Source organism: Phalacrocorax aristotelis, chromosome W (assembly GCF_949628215.1).
Source record: "Phalacrocorax aristotelis chromosome W, bGulAri2.1, whole genome shotgun sequence".
Classification (NCBI taxonomy): Eukaryota; Metazoa; Chordata; class Aves; order Suliformes; family Phalacrocoracidae; genus Phalacrocorax; species Phalacrocorax aristotelis.
This window is the reverse complement of record NC_134310.1, coordinates 6,487,923-6,514,855: the sequence shown is the minus strand read 5'-3', so window position 1 is coordinate 6,514,855 and position 26,933 is coordinate 6,487,923. Positions and strand designations below refer to the sequence as shown.

The following is a 26,933-nucleotide window of genomic DNA, read 5'->3' as shown; positions in this document are numbered from 1 at the left end:
CTGGTGCAGGGGACGGTAGTTATCGGTTGATGACGATGCTCGGAGCAGGTCAGCATGTGAGACGAGATGCTGAGCAGCAGCGACCCCAGGAACTCCGACATAACATGCTGGTGGCACCGAGAGCGCGCCTGTGCAGGCTCCAGAGGGTCTCCCAGCACCCCAGCGGCGTCACTGAGACTGCTCAAAGGAAGGGGCTTATCCCCTACGACCGCCGGTGCTGGGGGCTGCTCTGACGGGACCTCACCCCGCACCTTCTGCAAGCCCCACCCGCAAAGCTGAGGTGGCTCCCCGAAGTCGTCGTTGGCTGCCCTGGCCCACGTTGTGGCTCTCGGATGGGAAATAGGCAATAAAGAGGGGTGAAACTTCCAGGCACTTTCTGGCTGCTGCAGTGAGTTTTTTCTTTTTAATTATTTCCAACCCCTCTCACCCCCACCCCCCATCCTATTTAGTGTTGCGGCTGCCCACAGTGGAGGCAGAGAAGGGGAGGGGGGTCCCTGGCTGGCCTGCAGCTCCCTCCCTCGCCATTCTGGGGGTGATTTGGGTTATTTTGGGGGGTGAGGGAGGCAAAGCCGGTCTCTGGGGCTGAGTGAGGTGGGCCTGAGGAAGGGTGTGATTGTCTTGATTGGCTTTGAGGGCCTTTGCAGCGAGCCCTGTCCCTGCTGGAGGGGACGCTGGTCGTGCTCAAGACGGAGGCCTTGCAGGCCTTGTTGGGGCGTGTCTGTGCCCTCCCCAGGCCCCGAGCTGTGTCCCTGTCCCAGGGGCCCCGTGCTGCTTTCTGCGTGGGGCTGTGTCCGTGAGTCCTGCAAGGAGCTGTCTGTCGTGGCTCCCCCACCAAAGGGCTTCTTTGCCCGGGGAAGCCTGTGTCCGTGCTGTCCCCCCTGCCATTGCCTGCCCTGTGGGCACTGAGTCGGCCCTGGCTGTGTCTTGGTGCCCTTTGGGGCTCGCTGGCTGTGATTTGGGGCTCAGCAGGGCTTCTGTACCCCTTGGGTGCCCTTTCCCGGTGGCCCCTGTGCTCCCTCCCCCTCCCATGCGGGCACACAGCCATTTGCACAAACAGCTTTTCATGGAAACAGAAACCAACACAACAGATACCAGCAAACCTACGACATCCCCTCCTGCCCCAACCTACCCCCAAAGTACACCACCCCTACTCAACCACCACCCACTCCCTCCATCTCCTCCATATCCCTGCCACCCCACCAAAACTCCCTTGGCTCCCCAATACCATCTTGCCACCTCCCAATAACCCCTATGACTAGATGGCCCCTAAAACTCCTTTCCAAGCCAAACTATTCTATGATTCTATGAAACAGCTTTTATCTGCCTGTTCTGTTTGCCAGCAGCTTGATCCAGCCCGCTGCTAGAGAGAATGCCACCGTATGTGGTGCTTTTCACTGCCTCCCTCTGACTAAACTGTCCTAGGACCTCGGCTATGGACTTGTTCTGCCAAATCAGTGTGAAGAACTTGGGGGCTTGTGTTGTGCTTGGGTGGCTTTGGGGTTTTGTTTGGGCTATTGGAATTTTTTTCTTTTGTGCCACAGTGCAAGTTAAATAGTGCTGTGGTTTGTCTTACGTCTGAGCAATTCTGAATATAAAAACACAACTTGCAAAGGAATTTGGAATTGTCTCCTGGAAGCACAGACACTTCTGGTTCTTGCTGGAGTGAAGAAGGAGCAGAAGAACTTATTTCTTCAGCTCCCAAACAGAAAGTAAATGCAAAAGTCAGCTCCCGAGACGGAGAGCCTGCGCTCCGGCACCCGCTCCAGCTCTGCTTCTCAGTTTCTTCTTTTATTGGTGTCACGTTGGGCAGACTTGCCTTTCATTCTGTCTTGAGGAGTGCTTTTCAAAAGGAAGTTCTCATTTTGCCCCTCCACTTGACTAGATGCTAGAAAGAGTCAACCCTCAAATGCTGCCCTAGAATGTTAACCTCCTGTATGACATGAGAAACACAAAACTCTGCATGACTGTGTTGCAAACAACGTCTATGTGTTTGCCTGTGCCTCTGTAAATCCCAAGCCACGCTCTTGTAACATCACACTTGCTAAGTTTATTTGCTGACTCCCACACCCACAGGAAGGCTTTTTCCTTGTACCCTCAGGTCTGTTGGTTCCCTCTAAGTATGGTTTTAATCCATGGGGTTTTGTCCCAGTTGGATGGAAGGCGTGGAGGTCCTGAAGAGCCTTGCTAAGGCAGGCAGCCGGAGGGAGAAGAGCAAGTCTCTGCATTGCAAAGGCTGCAGTATGTATCAGATGCAGACGATCCCTACGGACCTTCTCTTAGGAGACAGGCTCTCTGGCTTTGCTGTGTGGATCTACGTGTCTCCGTCCTCTCCAGCAGAGACACCAAACCCTGGCCAGCTCTGAGCCTCCTCTGCAGTACAACTGCTGCTGATACGTCTCTGTCCAATTATATTTTCCATTGTACCCTCCAATTACCACAGAGACATTTTTCAGGCTCCAGAGAAAACGTAATGGGAGGCGCAGTAGATGAGGGCAACGTATTCTTGTTTCTTTCATTACAAAGGGAAAGAAAACATTTTCCTTTCAACAGTAAATAAAGCAGGCTGCGATTGTTTGCTTTTTGCCCAGCATAGCAGCGTGAATGGGGAAAGCACTAGATTATTGGCCTCATTTCTCCTTTTTCATCCCCAGCTGAAGCATGAAAGACAGCAGCGCCTTGCACTCACCAGTAGTCCGGCTCATTGAGTCCTGCCTAACTCTCACCATCTTTCCCCACCATTTTTTTTTCCCCTGGATGTAACCCATGTCTTTCCTGAGTTCCCGGCCCCTGATCTAGGTAACAGCCTCTTACAAGAAGGGGTCACCGTGAATGATGTGAGAATCCTGCTCTTTACAGTCGACACTGTGAGGTGATTCTATGGAATTATTTTAATTGCCTTATTAATTGATGTGGGAGATAATTCATGTGCTCATCTCGTATCCTGCTCTTGGGAAAAGCTAGAATATAATAGGGAATGCTTGATTTGCTAGGTATTACAGCTGAAATATTGCGCTTTATCTTATTTTTTCATTGTGGGACCTGTTTTATGTTATGTTGATTATTAAAACAATGCCCTTTCTGTTAGTCTTCTTGTAAATTATAAAATCTAAACGACAGCACATGAAATTTATGCCTACACTGTGTGTCAAGGTGCTAGGAGGGCAGCTAATGAGCTGCGTTCTTTGTTGTTAGGCGACTTGGGATGTTGTAATGACTCTTCAATTTCATTATCTTGAGAAACTGTGGCAAACCTTCTGGAGTCCTAAAACACCATCTAGCGATGGCTCCACCGCCCTGCCATCCAGGTACACTGCTGTGCTTTGATTATTTTTGAATGATCCTTTTTTTGGTGGTAATTTATCTGTTAAAAGTGCCTGAAGCCTTTTCTGCCCCGTTAGGCATTCTGAGTGCTTTGTAGGAGTCGAAAGTATTCACTTCCCTGCAGAGGCGTTACAAGGAGTGTCAGAAGTGTTCAATATTGTACTGACCGCCCAAAGCTCAGACCTCTGAGGAAAGCATCTGCTCCGATTAGGTACCTCTCTGTGCCTTATACCTCCTGTAACAAGTGCTGATCAGAAACGCAGAGAGCGTTTGGACGGATGAGAACGGGATGATGCTTTCGTAAATGGCCAGCAGGAGCCGACAGTAACGGTCCCATGTCATTAGGTCTCGGTCTCCGTGACATCTCGGACTCGGAGGCTTTAGTGACACCTCAACTGACTCACTTCTTTGGATGGCTATCCAAATCTTTCAAGTGCCCCATGTTTTGAGGCAGGTAATGGCAGGCGAAGCTGCTCTGATCTTGGTACTCCTGCCTGGCTTGTTGTTCCTGCCTTTTGGTCATCGTTTGCACGTTGGGAATCTGCTGCCGAGAGACGGGGATGGAAACAAGTGCAAACAGAGAAGATTGGAAAGGTGAAGGTTTCTTGTTAAAATGCGTATTAAAAGTCTGAACGGTCCACTTCTACAGATTATATAAGGGCTTCTGATACTGACATTTTCAGAAGCAAAATGGGAACAATTTGAGTAATAAGCAAATACCCCGTAATAATCTGTAGAATATGGCCCTGTTGTCCTCAGTAGATGTTACCCAATGGATGTCTTCCCACAACGAATCACTGTACCTTGGTTTAATTGTTTCAAAATCTCTTTTACTTATGGGCAGATCTCCAAAGCAAATTTGAACACCACAGAGAGAGCCGTGCTAGGTACTGAGAGGCTCGCTGGATACTGGAGGCAGCATTTCTGCAGGGCTCTGTCTGAACTAGCCTCTCTTGCTAAGGCTGTGCACTCTAATTCCTCTCCATACCACTGCCAATAATCGCGACAGGTAAACAAAGCACTCCCTCCCCCTGATTTATTTATCTACAAATATAAACCCAAAGTATTATGCAAGTGGCAAACTGAAAGCATGATAAAGTGCAGAATATGGTTCCACTTAAGAGAAAGTTTAGGTACTTGGTGGCTGGTTTCTCTGTGTGAGTGTCCGAGGAGTATGCTTGTGGGGTTCATTTACAAAAACCACTCGGGCAGAGGCTGTAAGTGCTGCTTTATACTGTGTCCAAGGCTTGGCTTTAATGGTTTTGATGTAACGCAAGGGGAAAGTCCAGGGCAAATTCCCAGTTCCTGCCATAGTGTCTTAGCAGCTCTGCTTTGATGCTCTGGCAGTGCTTAAGGCTTACATTTTCTCTGCTTGCAGTTTCACCAAATAGCTTACGCCTTAATCGTGCAGAACAAGTTTCCGTACCCCAATAAAGTGAAAATAACGCCAGCTTGTTTGACCGCATTCAGTTAAGAGACAATACGCTCTGTTCTCATCAAAACAAAAAATCCTTTTCCTTCTGAAATCTTTCAGCATTTGAAGGTGTTAAACACCTCAAAACCATTTGTAGGATCTGTCAACACCACCTAAACTGCTCAAAAACCATTCGCCGCATACATTTTGTCCCCGCTGCTACAGGTGTGGAGGTTGAGGGCAGAGGAGAGAGTGTGAAGGTTTTGGAAAGAGCTGGGTCCATGAGGAAGAACCAGCTAAGCCTTTGCTTGCCGAAACGACTGTAGTGAAGTACAATGCCCAGGTGCACATGAACGTGAGTGTGTGAAAGGCAACTCAAGCTAAAGCTGGAAGGAGCGAAGGCCAAGCACTGGTTGCTAGGGATTTGAGGGAAAGCTGTGGCCAGGGCTCTGACCCCGTGGACAGAGAGGCGCGTGCAGAGTCAGCAAAGACTTGTACAAACGATCAAATGTTTCCCTTTGAAAGAAACATGAATAGATTTTTTTTTCTGTTGAAAACCGGGGTTAGAAATCAAGAGGAAGGGTGAATGCCCTGAAGGCAAACTTGCTGCTAAGGCTGCCTCCCTCCTCATCCTCCCACAGCGACAAAGAACACGAAGGGACCCTCCCAGGAGATCAGCTGATCACTCTGTGCAAATACGAACCCATCCTCAAACGGATGAGAGACTGTGATCACATCCTGTACCAGGCCCTGGTGGAGATTCTCATCCCAGACGTGCTCAGGCCGGAGCCCAGTGAGTATCCTGCGGCGTGGCTGGGAGGACACGGGTGGTCCCAACTCCAGCTCGGCTCCTGCTCCTCGCTGGGCTGAGTCACGGGATGTTGCGTGTGAGAAGCAGCGATCCGTGACTCACTCGGTCTGGCTACCACTTGCCACAAGGGTTTCCATTGTAAAAGCTGAAGTAGAGGGTTTTGGGTTGAATGCAGGCTAAAATACGATGGCAACAGCAGAAGTTCTCCTGCCGCGTTGCTCTACGTCGATGGTACTTTGTGGCCCCTGGAAATCCCCATGCTTTTTAAAGTTTGGTTGATTGCGTATCACTTCTCCTGACGTTGGCTCGGAGTCAAGGACCCAGCTGGTTTCCCTGACGCTAAGTTGAGCTCACAGCTACCCAGATCAGCGGCTGTGCTTTCCACAGCAGCTCTCAGCTAGCAAGTGGTGTCCCAAGATGACATGGAGCAGCTTTTCTAACTCTGCAGACTTCTTTGCAGGCACGCTTACACAAGCAATTGGTAATTTTGCCAAGAGTTTGGAAGGGTGGCTGATGAACGCAATGAGTGAACTTCCCCCCGAGCTTGTCCAGGCCAAGGTAAGCAGAGGGAGCACGCGGCAGGTCCGGGGTAGGAACTGAGTGTGTGCGCGTTGCAGTTTTCCGCAGGGACTGGAAATCACTGCTGGGGTTTGGCCACATGTACTCCAGACTAGCACCATATAATGAATATCTATCAACGCAAATCGGCAAGGAGTGGGAGGACAGGCAGGGCAATCCCTTTGTACCAGAGGCTGATGGTGCTCTGTCCATTGAGCTGTTCCCATGTCCCGGGATTGCAGATAAGCTTTCTGGAAGAAAATCTCTGCATGGCATGAAGCTGTCCTACTAAAAATTGCAGGACACCCCCTGGACTGAATGGCGTTGCAGAGATTGAACCTCAGGCTCCTACTGCCCCTCTCCTGAAGCCATGGATTCTTGCAGGCGCTTCTCACCTTGCCAGTCACTGCTAGAGGCAGAGTGAGGAAACCTCTTAGTTTAAAGAAAAGAAATGCAGAGGCTGGTTTGCAAGACACGATAGGTGGTGCAAAAGTGGTGCTCTGGAGCACTCGGCTATGCTTTGGGCAGCAGCGTGGGTGGGACTGTGCAGGTGATCCCAGCTGATGCGCACCGTGTGCTTGAGCTCAGCATTGAGAAGAGTTTGCCGTCCAGCCCCGTGGCCTCCTGCTCGCGGAGCCCTGCGTTGCTGTGTCGCAGGTGGGGGTAGTGAGTGCCTTTGCGCAGACGTTACGGAGCTACGCATCGCTGAACCGCCTGGCTCAGGCCGCCCGTGCGGTGCTGCAGAACACTTCCCAGATAAACCAGATGCTCGGCGATCTCAATCGGGTCGACTTCACCAACGCGCAGGTAACTTACGGTATCTGCTCCTCGGTCGTGTTGTCTAGAACTGGGAGTCTCTAATGAGGTTGTCTGCTGGTAACCAGCATCTTATTGCCAGTACTAAAAGGCAATTAAATGGACAATTAAACGGTTTGGGTGTTACTTTCCCGGGTAAGTCTGCCATCTCACTGTGAGTAGTGGGGAAGGTTCTAAGGAGCTTCTGTAAGAAGCAGTGCTACCAACAAAAATATAGTTCTCATAATAATATTGTGGTCAGGGCAGCTCGGAGGAGACATGGCTCAGAGCTGGTCTGGGGTCCTTGTCTACTAGAAATGCAGCTGAATTCCTAGGTTGGGATGGACCAACCGTGCAGGCTTGGCGTGAGTAACTGTCAGCCCTTCTTCCCGAGCAGGAGCAAGCCTCGTGGGTGTGCCAGTGCGAGGAAGGCATGGTACAGAAGCTGGAGCGGGATTTCAAGCTCACTCTGCAGCAGCAGAGTTCTCTGCACCAGTGGGCTAGCTGGCTGGATAATGTTGTTACTCAAGTCCTGAAGCATCACGAGGGCACTCCCAGCTTCCCCAAGGCAGCCAGACAGGTCTTGCTGAAATGGTCTTTCTATAGGTACATTTTCTTTCTCACTTTGGAGATATTTCTGCATTGGGCTCAGGGCACGTCAATAGCTCCTTGGAAAGCCAAGGCCAAGTTCTTTACTCCCGTGCAACTCTGGTTAACTGTTGCTCTGCCCTGGTACAGAAGGGAGCGTTGTGTCTCCTGTATCCTTTCAGGATGGGGATAGGACTAATTTCTGAAAGTGCTTTGATACTCTTGGGTTCGAGGTAGGAACAGAGCACTGTGTCCCACAGTGCCTTCAGGGTCAAGAATTCACATCAGCCGTGACGCACGTATAAAACGCATCCCAAATATTTTGTTTCCTGGCCGTGTTTCAGCTCCATGGCGATCCGGGACCCGCCCTTGCGCAGTGCTGCCAGCTTTGGTTCCTTCCACCTGATTTGCCTGCTCTGCGATGAATCCGTGGTTTATCTGGTAGAGCACCGTGTTGCCCAGGCAGCAGGGGAGAGGCCGACTGCTGGAATGGGAGAGGTGAGAATTGTTAATTCCCTAGAAACAAACCCACACTAAGCAGCTCTTTAAGAGGTTGGAACTCGTGTGTTTCACAAACAGCGCTGTGCCCTGAACGTGTTTTTGTAGCCATCATAGCCGAAGCAGGTACTGAGCTTTCTGAGTGCCTGGCACAAGAATCCAGCTCCTTGAGCCCCTTCCATCCTGGCTTGCTAATAGCTGAGCTGGTGGGTTTGGGGGCAGTTGAGCATCAGCTGGCCTTTGGCGGCCTGGAGGAGGGAGGAAAAGGATCTCCCTACTTCTCTCCATTACCTGTGGGCACCAACCCTGATGGCGGGATTCCTGCCAGGGCAAAGACCCATCAAAAAAACTAAACCAAGCAAAGAAAGGTCCAAAAGTTCCTTTCCCTGCAGTTTTCGGTGGTACTGTTCACGGAACTTGCTCAGGCCTCTGCAAGCTCCAGTTACATGCACAGTCAGCCCCTCTCTCTGTCTTTGACTTGAAGAAGAGAAACAGCGGGTTGTTTGTGTTGGGGGGTGTGTGGGGCATGGACTGGAGATTTCTTTTAACCAATCAGACACTAAAACCAGTGCCTGGCTTACGGCGAGCGAGGAAAGCAAGCAGCCAACTCAATGTGAGTGATAGAGCAAGCTTCAGCTTTATTTTTAAGTCGCAGTGCTTTTATATGCTCTTGTAAACAAGCTTCACGGGTTGCGACACTTCCTTAACGAACAGTCTATTTCTGCACTTCGTGCCAAAATTCCTTGTTCTTGTTTATCGTTTGCTCTCAAGGTCGAAATGTCCCTCGCCTTTCTTGTTTATCGTTTGCTCTCAAGGCCGAGATATCCCTCGCCTTTCTTCCTCCTCCTGGTGACTTGCAGATTCTCTGTAATTTTCCATCAGCGGGTCTGATGCCGGGTCTGTAGTCAAGCTAATTCCATCGCATGCCCATAGTCCTCCAGCCCGCTTTCTATCTCAAACAACTTACCATGGGACCCACATGTTGATTCAATCCTATAGTTTCCCACACCTGGCTTGCAGGCAGGTCCTGTCCTGCCTAGTTGAGGTCACTTCTACTCTTTCCCTCTGAAAAATGCCTAGATTTAAAAGGCCCTCATCAACTTGTGATAGCAATATAGCAACTACTCTTAGTTTAAAACTGATCTCATTTGCTCCTTGAAGCTCATACCTGTTTTCTTCCTTCCCTGGAGCTCATGTAGGGGAGCCAGGCAAATCAACTGCCTGCCTGTCACTTGACCCCCACCCCCTTTAGGCCCATGCTGTTGCCCCAAGTCAGCAGTGCTGCAAGTTCCCACTATTCCCTGCAAAACCTCTGTCTTTATTGATATTCAAGGAACATGCAAGGCAGAGAGTGGCTTCCAGCAAGACCTAGCTGTGGCAGGCTTTCATCCATCAGGTTTTGCCTTCTTTAAACCCGTGCAATATTTCTGTTGTCCAGGACGAGGCTGATTCTTCCCAGCAAAAGAGGATGAATCGTGTCCTTCCATTTCCATCGCTCACTTTTAAACTCCTGCTCTCCTCAGTGCCTTCCGCTGCCCAACTTTGCATGACTTTTCAACACTACTGTTATAGCAATTTAGTGTTTCAGACCTCGTCACAGAGGGAGACAACATGTCTCCAGAACCCAATATATGCCCAGCTCTCTGGTTACACTTGACACGGCGGCCTTGCAAGGCAAAGCACTTCCGTGACGCGAATGCGAAGGCTTTGCACAGAGTTGCACAGGGTGGAGTGATGGTAGAGCCCCAGGAGAGGGGAATAGCTGGCATGCCTGAGCAGCTGCCCGAGAGATGCAGAGGGCTGGAGAAAAGGCACCATCCTTCAGTCTGTGGCAGCACTTGGCCCTGACATGGCAGACAGAAACATTTCTCCCTTCGTTCCACAGCTCCATCCTGCCTTGGATTGTTGCGTGTGGTGTTTGCCCAGAGGCTTCAATGCCAGCGGCAGACTTTTCCCCAAAATATGTGGTTGGTTTTGCTTTCTGCTTTTCACCGCCGGCACTGCTGATGCTCGTGCTTCCTCTGGAGCACTTAGGCTGCTTGTTAAAATTGCTTGGAAATGGATGCCAACTTCAGGTCTGGTCTCCATAAGCCTCACTCACCTTGTAATGCCTTTGTCTTTCAGTTTGGTGACCTCACACCTCTGTCTCCAACACCGCTGGACAAAGGTGCCTCCTCTCCCTCAAGGGGAATCCTGCTGGGTCAAGGTTGAATCACTGTGGGAGGGGGAACCTCGTGCTGGCTCCTCCACCCTGCTCTGTTAGGAGAAAGGAGCTCTTCCCCTCCGGTCGCCGTTCTCATGCCAAGAGCTGTCCTTTACAGAGGACATGAGTGACCTGGGCAGCGAGGTGGACACAGCCCCCCGGAGCACGGGGGGTGCGCTTGTGAAACATTGTGATGGTGGCTCCGGCGGGGCTGAGCTGGTGGAGCTTCTGCCCCAGCAGGGTTTTATTCTCCCTTTCTGTGTCCTGGGGGTCTGGGCTGATGCGGACTACGGGGCAGAGGTGGGTGGGGGAATCTGTCATCGAGCCAAACTGCAAAAACAAAGCCCTGGGGCAAATCTTTCTGTGAATAAAGGCCGCGTCATAAATAGCTTTTATTATTATTATTTTTATTATTATTTCTAATGATCACAGATTCACAGAATCACAGAATCAGGGGTTGGGAGAGACCTCAGAGGTCATCTAGTCCAACCTTTCTAGGAAGAGCAGAGTCTAAACAAGACGGCCCAGCACCCTGTCCAGACGACTCTTGAAGTGTCCAACGTGGCCGAGTCAACCACTTTCCTGGGGAGATTATTCCAATGGTTGACTCTCCTCAGTGTGAAAAATTTCCCTCTGGTGTCCAATCGGAATCTCCCCAAGAGCAATTTGTGTCCATTGCCCCTTGTCCTCTCCATGGGACTCCGTGTAAAAAGGGAGTCTCCATCTTCTTTGTAACTACCCCTTAAGTACTGGTACATGGGGATGAGATCCCCTCTGAGCCTCCTTTTCTCAAGGCTGAACAAACCCAGTTCTCCCAGCCTATCCTCGTACGGCAGCTTCCCAGTCCTCTGATCATCTTGGTGGCCCTTCTCTGGACCCCTTCCAGCCTGTCCACATCCTTTTTGTATAGAGGGGACCAGAACTGTACACAGGTGTGTACGCAGGTGTGGCCTGACAAGCGCTGAGTAGAGTGGGATAATGACTTCTTTATCTCTGCTGGCGATGCCCTTTTTGATGCAACCCAGCAGCCTGTTGGCCTTCTTGGCCACAGCAGCCACTGTTGGCTCATGTTGAGCTTTCTGTCCACCAGGACCCCCAGGTCCCTTTCCACAGAGCTGCTCTCCAGCCAGGTGGATCCCAGTCTGTGCTGCACTCCCGGATTATGTCTTCCCAGGTGCATGACCTTACACTTCTCCTTGTTGAACTTTGTAAGCTTCTTGCTGGCCCACTCCTCCCACCTATCCAGATCTCCCTGCAGAGCAGCTCTCCCTTCTGGCATGTCTGCTTCCCCACTCAACTTGGTGTCATCAGCAAACTCCATCAGGCTACTCTTGATGCCAGTATCCAGATCACTTATAAAGATGTTGAATAACACTGGGCCCAATATCGATCCCTGGGGACTCCACTAGTGACAGGTTGCCAGTTTGAGAAAGAGCTATTTACCACCACCCTTTGGGTGCGGCCTGTCAGCCAGTTCCCCACCCACTGCACAGACCGCTTCTCTAGCCCATAACACATCCATTTCTCCAGGAGGAGACTATGGGGGACCGTATCAAAGGCCTTGGAGAAGTCCAGGTAGACAATGTCCACCGCCCGCCCCATGTCCACCAGGCAAGTCACTTTGTCATAGAAGGCCACCAGGTTAGTCAAGCACGATCTGCCTTTAGTGAAGCCATGTTGGCTTTTCCCAATCACGTGCTTCAATTGACTTGTGATGACCCCCAGGAGGATTCGTTCCATAACTTTCCCAGGGACTGAAGTAAGGCGGATGGGCCTACAGTTACCCGGATCCTCCCTCGAGCCCTTCTTGTAGACAGGGGTAACATTTGCCTTCCTCCAGTCCTCAGGGACGTCCACCGTTCTCCCTGACTTCTTCAAAGCTTATGGAGAGCGGCTTTACGATGATGTCAGCAAGCTCTCTCAACACCCTCGGGTGGATGTTGTCAGGGCCCATTGGTTTGTGGGGGTCAAGCTCCTCTGGTAGTTCATATACTAACTCTTCCTTCACCGACGGTGGGTCGGTGTTTGGTTCAATTGGCAATTTTGTTCCCAAAGCCTGGGACCCTGCAGTGCTGGTAAAGACCGAGGTGAAGAAGGTGTTGAGGACCTCTGCCTTTTCTGCATCATTGGTGATTGATTCTCCTTTTCCGTTTAACAATGGGCCTATGTTTTCCTTCTTTTTCTGCTTGCGGTTGACACGTCTGAAGAACCCTTTCTTGTTATTTTTTATGTCTACAGCCAGTTTCAATTCAAACTGGGCTTTTGCTTTTCTGACTGCGTCTCTGCACTCTCTGGCTATGCCCTTGTAGTTCTCTGTGGACAATCCTCCGCTTCTCCATTTCTGGTGTGCTTCCCTTCTGGATTTGAGTAGACCCAGGAGGTCATGGTTGAGCCATGGGGGCCTCTTGCTCTGCCTACTTCCTCTTCCTTTGTAGAGGATAAACTGGTTTTGTGCTTCCAATAGGGAGTTCTTGAAGAATTCCCAGCTCTCACTACCTCCTTTGTATTCCATGGAAGCCTCCCATCGAACCCCTCCGAGTTGAGCCCTGAGCGCACTGAAGTTTGCTCTTCTAAAATCTAGAACCCTTGTCTTAGAGGTGACCTTCAGCACACTCAGCAGGATCCCAAACTCCACAATATTGTGGTCGCTGCAGCCAAGGCTGTCACTAACCAAGATATTACAAAGCAGGCTTTCCCGGTTTGTGAATAGCAAGTCCGGCAGCGCCTCCTTCCTGGTTGGCACGTCTATCATTTGTATCAGGAAAGAGTCCTCTATACACTCCAGGAACTTGGTAGATGGCATGCAAGCTGCCGTATTGTTCTTCCAGGAGATGTCTGGGTGGTTGAAGTCACCCATCAGGACCAGGCTCTGTGGGCCAGAAGCTTGCTTTAGTGCCCCAAGTATCACTTTGTCGGCTTCGTCACCATGGTTAGGAGGTCGATAGCAGAAGCCCACTGTGAGGTCCTGCTTGGATATGACCCCTTTGGCTTTAACCCAGAGGCATTCGATAGAGCAGCCACTATCACCATAGTTGGCTTCGATACATTCCAGGTGTTCCTTGATGTAGAGTTGTCGTGGTTCAGCCTCAGCTGGCAACTGAGCACCACCCAGCCGCTTGCTCACTGCCCCCCACCCCTGTGGCATGGGGAAGAGAATTGGACAAGCAAAAGAACTTGTGGGTTGAGATAAGCACAGTTTAAGGATTACAATAAAATAATAATAATTATAATGATTATGATAGTAATGACAATAATGTTAAGATAATAAAATGGAAAAGGAAAGGAAAGGGAAAATAAAGGGAAAAAAAACACAGAAACACGAACGATACAACCGCTCACCACCCGCCGACCGACGCTGCCCGTCCCCGAGCCGCGATTGCTTCCTCCCTCCCCCGGCCAGCCCCTCCCAGTTAACATACTGGGCATGACGTTACAGGATATGGAATATCCCTTTGGTCAGTTTGAATCCGCTCTCTTAGCTGTGCCCCCTCCCCTCCCGGCTTCTTGTGCACCCAGCAGAGCATGGGAGGCTAGAAAAGTCCTTGACTAGTACAAGCGCTACCCAGCAACAGCCCAAAACATCTGCGTGTTGTCTCAACATTTTTTTTCCATGCTAAGTCCAAAGCACAGCACTATACCAGCTGGAGTGAAGAAAATTAACTCTACCCCACCTAAAACCATGACAAGAGTGCAACTCCTCCACCTAGTCTACCTTGCCTATCTTTACAAAAGAGCTTGTAACCGTCCATTGTGATGCCCCAGTCGTCTGAGGTGTCCCACCATGTTTCATTTACTCCTACGATGTCGTACCCTTCTGAGTGGGCACGGAGCTCCAGTTCCTCCTGTTGTTACCTAGACTGCGTGCATCCGTGTACATACACTTGAGGTGTTGTAGGGGAATAGACAGGGATCGGCGACCGGAAGATCACGGGATGTGACGGAAAGATAGACTCCTCCCCATAGGAGTGGCAGGAACAGGAAGCGCAAGAGCTATATAAGCGTGTGACGCAGCCAAATAAACGGACATTTTGTATCCATCATATTGATGTCTGTGCATCACTGCCCCCAGGGTGGGTAGAGCCCTGTGTCCCGGAGATATGCGGCCCAAGATAAGTTCTTCCACAGAAGCGTACATCTACAAGTGGTGACCCCGACGCGATCGGCGGGGCGGCATGGCAAGTTCGCTGGGGGGAAATGACAACTTGAGGCACGCAGGGGTGGGACAGGTAGCCGCAGGATGGCGGGCACGTAATAGGTACAGTCGTAAAGGTACTGAAGGGATTGGGGAAGGAATATGGTACTTCGATATCGAAGGCGCCTACCTCAAAGGCCATCCAATGGATGATTACGCAGGGGCTCATACGAAGTCCCACAGACATATTTAATAAAGATAATTGTGCGAGAATTAAAGAGGAGTTAGCCGAAAGGGCTATGATGGGAAAACCCCAGTACATACAGCTCTGGGGAAAGATACACCGATTACTCTTGAAAGCTCGGGATGATCAGGAGACGTGGCGGCAGGCGCGGCGGTGCCTGCACGGTGCTACAGGCGACAGTAGCCCGGAAATAGACCCAGGAGGGGCAGTGGGGACGCAGACAGGGGCAAGCATCGCGGGGGATGGGGAAGAAGAGGAGAGTTTGGATGGAGTAGCCTGGCCAGCGACTCAGTCTGAGGCTCCCAAAGAGGTGGATCGGGAAGCGGCGGTGTTCCCTGTTGAGCCAGCAGGACCCTTGGAATGCCTCCCCCCCCGCATACCCCTGGTACGATTTGGCACAGGCGCGGGGAGGGTGACGTGGCAGCGGACGCAGCGGGAGTGACGGAGCGGAAGGAGAAAGATGATCATCACTGGCAGCAGCGCCGGCAGCGGCACCGCCCTCTGCCCAACCCTCGAGACTGGCTCCCGGGGCAACCCTTGAGATGGGAGTCGGACGAGGAGGGGGATTGGGGTGCCTGGAGGGGAGGACAGTGGGGGGTATAGATCAACCTCGAGTAGCAGCGAATCAGAAATTGGGGGAGAAACCGATGCCCACATGTGGGAAGAGGGGGCAGCTTGCCTGCAGCGCGCAAAAAAGAGGCATAAGGCAGCAGGGACTCGGAGGACCAGTCAGAAGGAGGGAGGAGAGGGACCGCCAAAAGGGGAGGTCCGGAGTGCTGCAGCTCCGGAGGGGTCCGCGGAGGACGTGCTGCGGCAGCTGCAGCAGGCTATGCGCGCACTAGGGGAAGTAACTCGGCGGCAGACAGGACTCTTAATGAAGGGGGCACCCCAGCGACAGTCAGTCGAGTTACCTAACTGGCGGCTGATAGCCAGAGATTGTAGCCTCGATGGAGTAAGGATAGAGATGCCCGGGATCTTCCCTGTCCGACTAGCTCCAGGAGGAGGGGTGGAGTGGACGCCGATAGATGCCAAGCTAGTGCGAAGTTTATGGCGAGAAATTAGAGAAAAGGGGTGAAAGACGAAGGAGTAGGATTGCTGCTGGACGCTGCGCATGCAGCGCCGTTGACCCCCTCTGATGCTAAGCAGTTGGCGAAAGCAATATTGGCTCCCACAATGTACATACTTTGGAAGGAGGCAATGCACAGTGCCTGCCATGCCCTCATACAGCAAGTGGCGGCAGTTCCGGGCCACCCGCTGAGAAGGACCACCCTTGACCGGCTCACTGGCAGAAGTCAAGGACTGGAAACCCCGCAGTTGCAAGCAGCAGAATTAAGGGGCAGGGAGCTGCAAGCGGTAACGGAGAGTTCCCGCAGAGCGTATAGCGAAGTGGGCAGGTATGAGAAAAAAGCAGAACCTTGGCAAAAGATACAGCAAGGACTAGCAGAGCCATTTACAACGTTTTGTGACAGGTTGCAGAAGGCTATTATAGAATCAGAATTGCCACCAGCAGCCAAGGAGGCAGTCGTTATGGATTGCCTCCCAAGTCAAGCGAATCTGTAGACACAAGATGTCCTCCGCACCCTGGCAGTGGGGGCTTCATTGGGTCAAACCATCAGGCATGTCTTATGCCAGGAGGCGTTGAATCAGCATGGCGGTGCGGGAGCGCACATCTGCCAGAACCCTGACTGTGGAAGCGAAGAAAGGGTGCTGGTGCAAGCGGCCGGGGTGGGGCCCAGATGTCACTTGTGTGGACGGCAAGGGCACTTTAAAGCTGGGTGCCCGCTAGCGGAAAGGGGAGGACATAATGGAGGAGGAGCGCGCCCAGTAGGGAGGTGCTGGGCGTGTGGGAAGCCAGGACACCTGGCAAGAGATTGTCCAACCACAAAGCCGGGAAACGGCCAAAGGAGGGCGAAGCGAGGGGGATTCACGCCTCCTGTGAGTCAAATGGCCCCCATCATGGTGCCAGTGCCAGGAGCTTGGCCCACCATAGCGGGCCAAGGGGGAGTGACCCTTCAGGCAGGGGAGCAGAACCAGCAAGATTTGCAGGTTACAGCCCCCGCGTGGCCTTGGTCATAGGCTGTGACGAGAGACCCATGGCAGCAGTGATGATTACCCCGCAAGAGCCGAGTTGCCCGGCACGGATATGCCCGGGAATGTTAGTGGATACCGGGGCAGATGTCAGAGTGATGCCACTCGAACGGTGGCCACCAACTTGGCCCCTTGCCATGGGAAAGCGTATAATAGGGGTAGGAGGAGAACAACAAACGAGGACTAGTACTTGCCCTGTGAAACTCGAAGTCATGGACGAGGAGGCAGGGAAGCTCCTCACGGCCGTAGTGACCATACTAGGAGCAGATGGGGTAGCAAGCCCCTTGTTAGGGCGAGACGCCCTTGCCCAGATGGGGATCGGGTTGAAAAATTTAGCATAAGGGCCACTGCCTCAGAGGGGCTTTGTCAGCACAAGTTAGTGTGGAAAACCGAACAGCCCGTCTGGGTGGAGCAGTGGCCCCTGACAACAGAGAAAATAGAGGCTGTAAGAGCTATAGTAAAATGAGAGCACGAAGCAGGGCACCTAGAGCCCTCGATGAGCCCGTGGAACACCCCTATATTTGCTGTAAAAAAGAAAGATAAAAACCAATGGAGGATGCTGCATGACTTTAGAGCAGTAAATCAGCAAATGGAGGACATGGGGCCTCTCCAACCTGGCCTACCAGATTTGAGTGCTGTCCCAAAAGGATGGCGAGTCATTGTTTTAGATATCAAAGGCTGCTTCTTCAGCATTCCGCTACATCCAGATGATAGAAAGAGATTTGCCTTTACTCTGCCTGCGGTGAACCGCGCAGAACCAGGTAGTAGATGGCAGTGGACAGTACTTCCGCAGGGGATGAAAAATTCTCCAGCGATCTGCCAGAGGTATGTGGCTTCTGCATTGCAGCAAGTAAGGCAACAGTATCAGGAGAGAATCTACATGATCCACTACATGGATGACGTCCTCATAGCTGCACCCACCGAGGCGTTGTGTGAACAAGTCTTTTCAGACACCCAAAGGGGCCTTGAGAGACAGGGCCTCAAGGCAGCTGAGGCAAAGGTACAGCGAGGACCAGTGTGTGGATTTCTGGGTGCTAGAATACAAGGGGATTGCATACAAGCTCAGCCTATTAAACTTACACCTAGGGTTAAAAATTTACACGATGTACAGAAGCTGGTAGGAGCACTGCAGTGGTTGCGGACATTCGTGCGCGTCACCGGTGAGGAGATGCAACCTTTCTATGCGTTGCTGAAAGGGACCGACCCATGGGAGCCCAGGAGTTTAGACACTGAGGCAGTCCAGCAGTTGCAGATGATAGAACGTCGAATGCAAAAGGAAGGAGTATGGCGGTGGGACCCCCAGGAGGAATTAATCACAGGTTGGATTCTGACCGCCGGTGGAGGATTAGGATTGCTATATCAAATACGGGCAGGGGAAGAAAAACCACTGCGATGGATATATCAGAAGGTTCCCAAGGATGCATTCTCCACAAAAGTCAAGGTAGCTGGGGGAATGATTTGGCGTCTGTGACGGGAAAGCAAGGGAATCTTTGGGAAGGAGCCAGATAAGCTCACAGTGCCGTGGAATGGGGACAAATGGCGGAAGGTGGTAGAGAGTGAAGAGGATATACAATTGGCAGTATACTCATACCCAGGGAAAATCGTCACAGGCACGGTACAGAGGTGGGCCGACACAGCCAAAGTGGTGGATTTAAGTGTGGATAGTAGAGTTTTGGATACCCCTCACCCAGGACCAACATATTTCACAGACGCTTCCTCGAAGACGAACAGAGCGGCGGTAGTGTGGAAAGAAGGGAATAGTGGATGCGCCAGACGTATGAGGAGCGGGGTAAAAGTGTGCAGTGGCTGGAGGTGAAAGCGCTAGGGATGGCCCTGCGAAAGGATATAGATCGGCATATAAATGTGTGCATGGACTCCTTATACGTGTATAAATTAGTCATGTCCATGAAACGAGAGGGTGTACCACACACGGAAATTGCCTTGATGCTAGAGGTTGCTTTATCGCAGCGAGGAGCAACTGTGACAGTAATTCACATTCGCAGTCATCAGACGGGGCCTGGACCACTGATTGAGGGGAATCGCATGGCTGATGAGGCAGCCGCGGGAGTCTGGACATTGACGGAGGCAAAGAAACTGCATGACCAACTGCACCTGGGTGCTAAAGCCTTGGCAAAGGAGTGTGGCATCTCAATAAGAGCAGCAAGAGAAGTAGTAGCCACCTGTCCTTACTGTCAGCACTCGCCATTGTGGGAGGCAGGAGTCAACCCTCGAGGACTGGAAGCAAATGCTATCTGGCAGACTGACTTTACTGAATGTCCACAGTTGGCCCCCGGACGGCACCTGGCAATTACAATTGATACATATAGTGGAGTCATCATGGCTACTCGACATCGGAAGCAGACCGCAACGCAGTTGGCTGCGCATTGGACCACGGTAATGGCGTGGCTTGGAAAGCCCACCGAGATAAAAACAGATAATGGACCATGCTTTCGGGCTCGAAGTACCCAAGAATGGTGTAAAGCTTGGAATATTGTATTAAAACACGGCATTGCTTACAATAGCACAGGGCAGGCAATAGTAGAACGCGCTCATCACACCTTGAAAGCAAAAATAATAGAGCTTGGGGAGGGGTATAAGGGAGCTATACCCGTAGCAGCTCAGCAAACTATTTTAATGCGTGCATTATATTCGCTTAATCATTTTATACGCGGGCAGGAGCAAGTTACAGCAGTGGAGAAGCACTTTGGCAAAGCTCAAGCAGGCGAGCGCTATCCGCAGGTACGAGTAAGGTTCCCGGGCAGTGAGCAATGGGAGAGAGGATGGAAACTGAGATGCCTGGGGAGGGGCTACGCTGCGGTTGAGAATGAAGGGTGCATAGAGTGGGTGCCTGCAAAGTGTGTGAAAGCAGAACTGTGCAAGGATGTACAATGAATAATCCCTCTCTGAGTTGTCTCTTTGCAGGGTCTGCTGACATGGATCCTCATGCTAGCCGTACCATTGGGAAAAGAAATGAGCTCCTTGACGAGACTGCAAGCACTATTGCAAAGAGAGCGACACTGGGAAAGGGCAGCAAAAGAGAGATATGAACTGGGATTGGATAGTAATAATTGGGGGGATCTTGTTGTGTGTAGTAACCATGGTTACTTGTGGGCTGTCATTGTTATGCTGTGTTATAAGACAAATCAGAGAGCGCCTGCGAGAGTTACATGAATATAGATAGACCTGACCACAATATGTATCCGCTTACGCAAGTAGATTTGTAGAATTTTTCATAGCATGGGTAGGGGGAGATGTAGGGGAATAGACAGGGATCGGCGACCGGAAGATCACGGGATGTGACGGAAAGATAGACTCCTCCCCATAGGAGTGGCAGGAACAGGAAGCGCAAGAGCTATATAAGCGTGTGACGCAGCCAAATAAACAGACATTTTGTATCCATCATATTGATGTCTGTGCATCACTGTCCCCAGGGTGGGTAGAGCCCTGTGTCCCGGAGATATGTGGCCCAAGACAAGTTCTCCCGTAGAAGCGTACAGCTACAAGGTGTTTACTCTCTTGTCTCACCTCTTGGGAGACAGCTAAGGAGCCTTTGTCACCACACTGCTTGGCCTGACTTACTCTCCCGTTGGAGGTGACGTTGTGAGCGTGATGAAGTGTTTGATGTGAGCTTTTCCAGGGGTCCCATGTACATTTTCATAGCAGAGCATATTCTATCCAAATATATTATTTGCTCGTTCGGAATGGTACTAAGGTAGCTGTGGCACTTGGAAAAATATTGCTAGTGGAAAGGGAAAAGAAGGTGTGTGTAGTGGCACATCTTTCCCTCTTACTGTCCCGTGCTGTTGTCTGTCGGGGTGATGTTTGTCTGTAAATGTCTCATATCGAAGCAGCAGGAGACAAGTGAGAAAGCTGGATATATTTGTAAATAACGACTAGGAATACGCCCTGGGTCAGAGTCTGCACTTCAGATCCTGCCAATGAGATCAGATGGTCTAAAAAAACAACGGAGCAATCAAGTCTTAAACTCCCCTGCTCCCACTGAGCGTGATCTTAACTTCAGCTGGCGCATTGGCTCTTCCTTGCAGCCGCTACCGACCAAACCCGGTGACCTTCTGCTTACCACGGACGGGCAAACGAGATGCTCTGGAGCTCTGCAGCACCGTGCAAGGAGCTTGGATAACCACCTAAACCCGACATGCACAAAATTCCCAGCTTTAGCTGGGAAGAGCAATAAACACGTATCAAATGCTCAGGCCTGTACAAGAATTGTTGTGGTCCCATTTCTTCTTTAGTCACTGAAAGGAGGTGTCAGGCAGATGCTGCAGCCTTACAGTGTCCGGGGGAGGTGCAGGATCTGCCCACTGCAGTCCAGTTAAAGCACTTTTGGCCAGGGATCCGGTGTCTGCAGGGAGGCAGAGTCACCACAGCAGAGCGGCCGGTTTGCAGGGGTAATATGCCCGTTACACCAAAGTTCGCGGAGGGGAGAAGCGTCTGAAAGGTCAGGCTGCTGCTCTGCACGGGGCCACAAGAAGCATTTTCTAATTATGCTTCCAGACTAGGTGTGGAGGATGGGAGAAGCGAGACAGGGGTGTGCCGGCTGACAGGTCATTCCTGCTCTCTCCCCTTGGGAAGGGGAAGCTTTACCGTCAGCCTCTCCCTCTGTGTCCTTGCTCGCTTCACTCCCCCTCTGGATTATCCCGTCTTGCGGGGACGGCTGGACCAGCCTGAACCTTCCTTCGGATACCAGCTCTCAGGGTGGGAACGAGGGCCTTATTTCCCCCTGGGGAGCAGAGCAGCCCCTCCTGACCCCGAGCGTACCCGGCTGCAGGTGGAAAGCGAAGCGCAGCTCAGAATGCTGCCGTTAGAAGGCGCCCACGGCCCCGTTCGGCTCGCTGCTGGCTCCATCGCCCCTCCCCGGGGGGCAAATCCCTGCAGAGACTCCGGCGCGAGCGTTGCTGCGGGGCTGGGCTGGCAGGCCGGGGAGCTGCCGGGCTCGGCAATGGGACCCCAGCGAAGGGCGGGGGAAGCGGGGCTGCCTGCGCGGCCCCTTGCTGCCTGCCAGGGACAGGCCGTGCCCGCGCGTGGGCAAAGGCTGGTTGGCAGCAGCAGGTACTTCCAGTCTAGAGGCAACGTAGATGGGGGGGGTGGAGTTCGGCCCTGTAGTGTCCTGCCACCCTTTGCAAGTTCAGGTGAGGTGTGCCCTCGTTGTCCCCTGCCACCAAGTGCCACCACCCTTCAGGGACCGTGGCTGTTGGCAGCTCCCCTGCCAGGCAGGCCACCTCTCACCCCAGGACATTCTCTTCCACCCACCATCTCACCGACACACGCTTCCCAACCAGCAGAGAGTGGCAGGAGGTGGTACGGGGGTGACAGCAAGTGCACCGCCCCCAGGGAAAACGGGGGGCTTGTGACACCCCAGAAGAGGTTTGGCATTGCCGGTCCCCGGGACTCAACCCAGAAGGACGAGCTTTGAGCTGGAGAGTGCGGCACAGCCCGGGGATTCATCGGCAGCAGCCCTGCATGGCTGGGGCAGGGTGTTTGGGCAGGGGAGACTGCAGTGCTGCAGCCGCGGACCAGGCTGCCCGCATGGGAGGTGCTGCCAGTCTGGTGACAGGTTGTTCTGAGAGCTCAGGGTGGACGCGTGGCGAGCCCTTGGCTGGTCCTTGTGGCCACAGGGCACAGAGTAACATCGGCTAAACCCCATGCCTGCACAGATGGGCAGCTCCCGTTCTCGGCCGCCTGGGCAGCCCACCGTACCCTGGCACGTCTGCCCTGCCTGCCCAAGCCCCCGCTGCTCTGACAGCCATGTCCCCATCTCCACGCTGCCCATGGTGGCAGGTCAAGCATCAAGGATGAGCTTCATCCCGCACCTCCTTCCCCATCTCATACTGAAGCTATGGGCCGTCCTGCCCCACAGTGTCACCCCCTCCCAGGGGGCCTGTGCCCTTCCCTGGGCTTCAGCCCATTCTTGGGGCTCTTCTGCTCCCTCTCCTTGGGATGAGGAATAGCGCTGCAGGAAGAAAGACCTTTGCCTGTCACTCTGGCAGCACCAGGAGCCCAAAGAGTGCCCTGGACTCAACCCTCCTTCCACCTCCAGGTCACTCTTACTGCCTCTGCACAAGACACAGAAACTGAGGCACAGATCAAGATGCCTCATGGCAGCAGTTCACCACCCTGCTGGGCACCACCAGGCACCACTGGGTACCGGCACCAGTGCCAGTGGCTCTGCCCCTCCCCTGCCCACCTGGCCTGGCTTAGCAATCATGGCTGCTCCCGGGGCTGAGCTGGGGCTGTTTAACCAGCAGACAGGTTTCACCTGGAGCCTGCTGGGTCTCAGAGGGGGCAGGCCCATAACTGCCTGCTGCAGCTCATTCTGAGTGGCTGCCTTTATAAGCCAGCAGCTTGGGTGCTCTAAGGGCTTTACCTTTCTTCAGTTCACTTTGTCTTTTAGGAGCCTTAGTTTGGAGGAGGGGAGGTTTGGGGCCTGCTGCTTGCAGGTCTCTAGGAGGTAAAGCCAGCTCTTTCTGCCTTTCTCAGCACTGCTAAGCAGGTAAGGGCACAGCAATGAGCTGCCTCTGCTCCCCCATCCCTGGGCTGGGGGCTGCAGCCCAGAGCAGGGCTCTGCCCTGGGGCTGGCTGCAGCTGGAAAGCCTCCTACCACTGTGCTTCTCCTTTGTAATGTCCCAGGTGAAGGACAATGTCATCAGGTAGTTCCGGGGTGGCCTCAGGGCTCGCTTCCCAGCCCAGCTGCAGCACCCCTCAGCTGGAACAAAGGAGTTCCTTCCCGGCGCGGCATCTCCTTCCACCGCAGAGCCGCTCGCTCGCCCTGATCAGAGAGGAGGACTTCTTAAATAGCTTCAATGGGTATGTGTCCGCTGGGACGCGTGCGGGGGCTGAGCCCTGCTCTTGCCTCGTGTTTGTCCCCAGGGGAATGCGTCCATTGTCGGGGATGGATTGGGGTTCACGGTCTGGCATTGGTGCTCCCAGCATCGGGAGGCACACGGGGTGCAGGCTGGCGTTGCTCCCCTGTAGCTGATGGCCCTGGGTCTCTGCGGTGTCTCTGCCATCTGCACTGTTGTAGCTGAGACCAGGCAGTGCTGTGCGTCCCAAAGGCCACCAGCTCACACCCCTGTCTCTGCTGCTCTGCCAGGAGCTTCTCTGATGAAAGCGATGTCTGTGGGGCTGATCTGTTGGACTGCAGCTCCTCCGCCCCCGACCCGCAGCTGGTCCGGAGAATTGTGTCCCAGGTGGAGTTCTACTTTTCTGATGAGAACCTGTCCAAGGATGTTTTCCTTCTGAAACGTGTCCAAAACAACAAGATGGGCTTCGTCAGCATCAAACTGCTGACGTCCTTCAAGGAGGTAGGCAGCCCATGGCACCTGCCAGCCGGGGTGGGAAAGGGCCTTTGGGTGGAGGGTGTCTGGGTGTGCTCTGTGTGTCTCTGGTGGGGTGTGTGGGGAGGTCCAGGCTCCCCTCAGGCTGTCTGTGTCCCAGGGAAGTGCTGGTGGTGCAGAGCTGGGCTCTGCTCCCTGCCCTCGATGTGCTGCAGCAGTTCTGCAACCAGGGAGGGTGGCTGGGGAAGCAGTGAACACTCCTCAGTGCTGGATTTGCCTCTTCTGCCCGTTGTCCCCCCGCGCTGCTTTGGGAGAGACCATCCCTTAACCGAAAAAGCGCAGTGAAGTGCTGCTGGTGTGAGGTACTGGGAAGCAGCAGCTTGTTGCTGCAATCCAGGGGGCACTGGAGACCACCTGCTGCAGACCCGCATCTGCTCATGTGAAAGGGGGATGGTGCCTTGCCGTGACTTCAGCCTGCCTGGATGATGGATTGAGGGTGGTCCCTGCCTGGGGACACTCATGGGGACGCAGTGGCTCCCTTTCTCCCACAGATGAAATACCTGACGCGTGACTGGCGGCTCACACTCTACGCCCTGCAGTTCTCGGAGCTGCTGGAAGTGAACAAGGAGGGCACCAAAGTGAGGCGGCGGGTCCCCCTTTCCGAGTCCCTGCGGAGCTTCTCCCCCAGCAAACTGCTGCTGGCCTGGGAGCTGCTGCCGATCCAGAATAACTTCATCGAGACCATCGTGAGTATGTTCAGCCCCTATGGTGCCATTGTATCCATCCGCATCCTGCAGCCGGGCCGCAAGCTGCCCTCGGATGTGTGGAAATACACGTCGCTCTTCCCCGAGCTGCTGAGAAAGCGCTGTGCCCTGGTGGAGTACGATAGGCTGGGGAGCGCCCGCAGGGCCTTTGAGCACCTCGGCTGCCAAAGCCACCAGTGCGGTGAGAGCATCAGGGTGGTCTGGCTCTGCTGGAAGGTCTCCAAGAAGGAACCTCAGAACAGGAGGGAGGTGGCAAAGAAGCTGGGCCACCAGTGGGATTGGAAGGCGCAGGCGGCGGCCACGACCTTCCCCGATGGCATTGGGGGCTCCCTGCTCTACCGCTCTCCGGAGTCAGGCAATGCTCCAGTGTCACCGTCCCTGCTCCTGAACACGGAACCCTCAGCACCCACCTGCCCATGCAGCACCTTCCAGCCCAGGGACTTTAGCAACACCTTTACAAGATCGCTCCTCACCAGGAAAGTGTTCCCCCCACTCGGGATGGGCTTGGGCACCGGTGGCTGCCACGGCTTCCGCTCCAGCACGGAGTGGCCCCACGGCTGCGGCTGGGGGAGCGGGGTGGATACCTGGGCACCCAGGGGCAGCAGGCCTGCTCTGCATGCCACACCTCCTCCCAGAAATTCCCTGGCAGGAAATCGGGTGCCTGAGCCCCTTGGCCTGCGGGGTGGGGTGCTTCGCCTGCCCAATGGCCCTGATGGCACCAAGGGCTTCAGCAGCAGCATGGGGAGAGGAAAGCTCACCCTCCAGCACTGAGGCTCTTTGACCTTTGCGTTTGGGGATTTTTCTTTTTTTCTTTTCCACTTCACTCGAGCACAATAACTCTGTGTGGGCCCTGAGAGCTGCGGGCAGTGGTGGTGCAGCTGGTGCAGGGGACGGTAGTTATCGGTTGATGACGATGCTCGGAGCAGGTCAGCATGTGAGACGAGATGCTGAGCAGCAGCGACCCCAGGAACTCCGACATAACATGCTGGTGGCACCGAGAGCGCGCCTGTGCAGGCTCCAGAGGGTCTCCCAGCACCCCAGCGGCGTCACTGAGACTGCTCAAAGGAAGGGGCTTATCCCCTACGACCGCCGGTGCTGGGGGCTGCTCTGACGGGACCTCACCCCGCACCTTCTGCAAGCCCCACCCGCAAAGCTGAGGTGGCTCCCCGAAGTCGTCGTTGGCTGCCCTGGCCCACGTTGTGGCTCTCGGATGGGAAATAGGCAATAAAGAGGGGTGAAACTTCCAGGCACTTTCTGGCTGCTGCAGTGAGTTTTTTCTTTTTAATTATTTCCAACCCCTCTCACCCCCACTCCCCATCCTATTTAGTGTTGCGGCTGCCCACAGTGGAGGCAGAGAAGGGGAGGGGGGTCCCTGGCTGGCCTGCAGCTCCCTCCCTCGCCATTCTGGGGGTGATTTGGGTTATTTTGGGGGGTGAGGGAGGCAAAGCCGGTCTCTGGGGCTGAGTGAGGTGGGCCTGAGGAAGGGTGTGATTGTCTTGATTGGCTTTGAGGGCCTTTGCAGCGAGCCCTGTCCCTGCTGGAGGGGACGCTGGTCGTGCTCAAGACGGAGGCCTTGCAGGCCTTGTTGGGGCGTGTCTGTGCCCTCCCCAGGCCCCGAGCTGTGTCCCTGTCCCAGGGGCCCCGTGCTGCTTTCTGCGTGGGGCTGTGTCCGTGAGTCCTGCAAGGAGCTGTCTGTCGTGGCTCCCCCACCAAAGGGCTTCTTTGCCCGGGGAAGCCTGTGTCCGTGCTGTCCCCCCTGCCATTGCCTGCCCTGTGGGCACTGAGTCGGCCCTGGCTGTGTCTTGGTGCCCTTTGGGGCTCGCTGGCTGTGATTTGGGGCTCAGCAGGGCTTCTGTACCCCTTGGGTGCCCTTTCCCGGTGGCCCCTGTGCTCCCTCCCCCTCCCATGCGGGCACACAGCCATTTGCACAAACAGCTTTTCATGGAAACAGAAACCAACACAACAGATACCAGCAAACCTACGACATCCCCTCCTGCCCCAACCTACCCCCAAAGTACACCACCCCTACTCAACCACCACCCACTCCCTCCATCTCCTCCATATCCCTGCCACCCCACCAAAACTCCCTTGGCTCCCCAATACCATCTTGCCACCTCCCAATAACCCCTATGACTAGATGGCCCCTAAAACTCCTTTCCAAGCCAAACTATTCCATGATTCTATGAAACAGCGTTTATCTGCCTGTTCTGTTTGCCAGCGGC

At 53.5% G+C, this 26,933-nt stretch overlaps 2 protein-coding genes across 2 annotated transcripts; both read left to right on the top strand.

Annotated features, from left to right (window-relative positions):
* Positions 1–29: 29 nt before the first annotated feature.
* Positions 30–20,801, top strand: LOC142049689 (DNA-binding protein RFX2-like). The gene is given in 12 exon segments (XM_075077619.1): positions 30–48; positions 2,707–2,844; positions 2,847–2,869; positions 3,193–3,305; positions 5,377–5,528; positions 6,007–6,104; positions 6,762–6,911; positions 7,297–7,505; positions 7,832–7,985; positions 10,110–10,152; positions 10,307–10,360; positions 20,674–20,801. Coding segments are annotated over 12 exon segments (1,281 nt in total).
* Positions 20,802–23,310: 2,509 nt separating this feature from the next.
* Positions 23,311–25,482, top strand: LOC142049688 (la-related protein 6-like). Its single transcript, XM_075077618.1, has 3 exons — positions 23,311–23,477; positions 23,764–23,974; positions 24,499–25,482. Exons 1-3 carry the CDS (start codon positions 23,311–23,313, stop codon positions 25,480–25,482), a joined length of 1,362 nt encoding a protein of 453 aa, XP_074933719.1.
* The last annotated feature ends 1,451 nt before the right edge of the window (positions 25,483–26,933 follow it).

Excerpts from the sequence above, each read along its gene's own strand:
- LOC142049688 (XM_075077618.1), top strand. The coding sequence starts at position 23,311 with ATGTCATCAGGTAGTTCCGGGGTGGCCTCAGGGCTCGCTTCCCAGCCC. Across the intron at positions 23,478-23,763 it reads TTCTTAAATAGCTTCAATGG|GAGCTTCTCTGATGAAAGCG; the intron begins GTATGTGTCCGC and ends CTGCTCTGCCAG. Across the intron at positions 23,975-24,498 it reads TGCTGACGTCCTTCAAGGAG|ATGAAATACCTGACGCGTGA; the intron begins GTAGGCAGCCCA and ends TTTCTCCCACAG.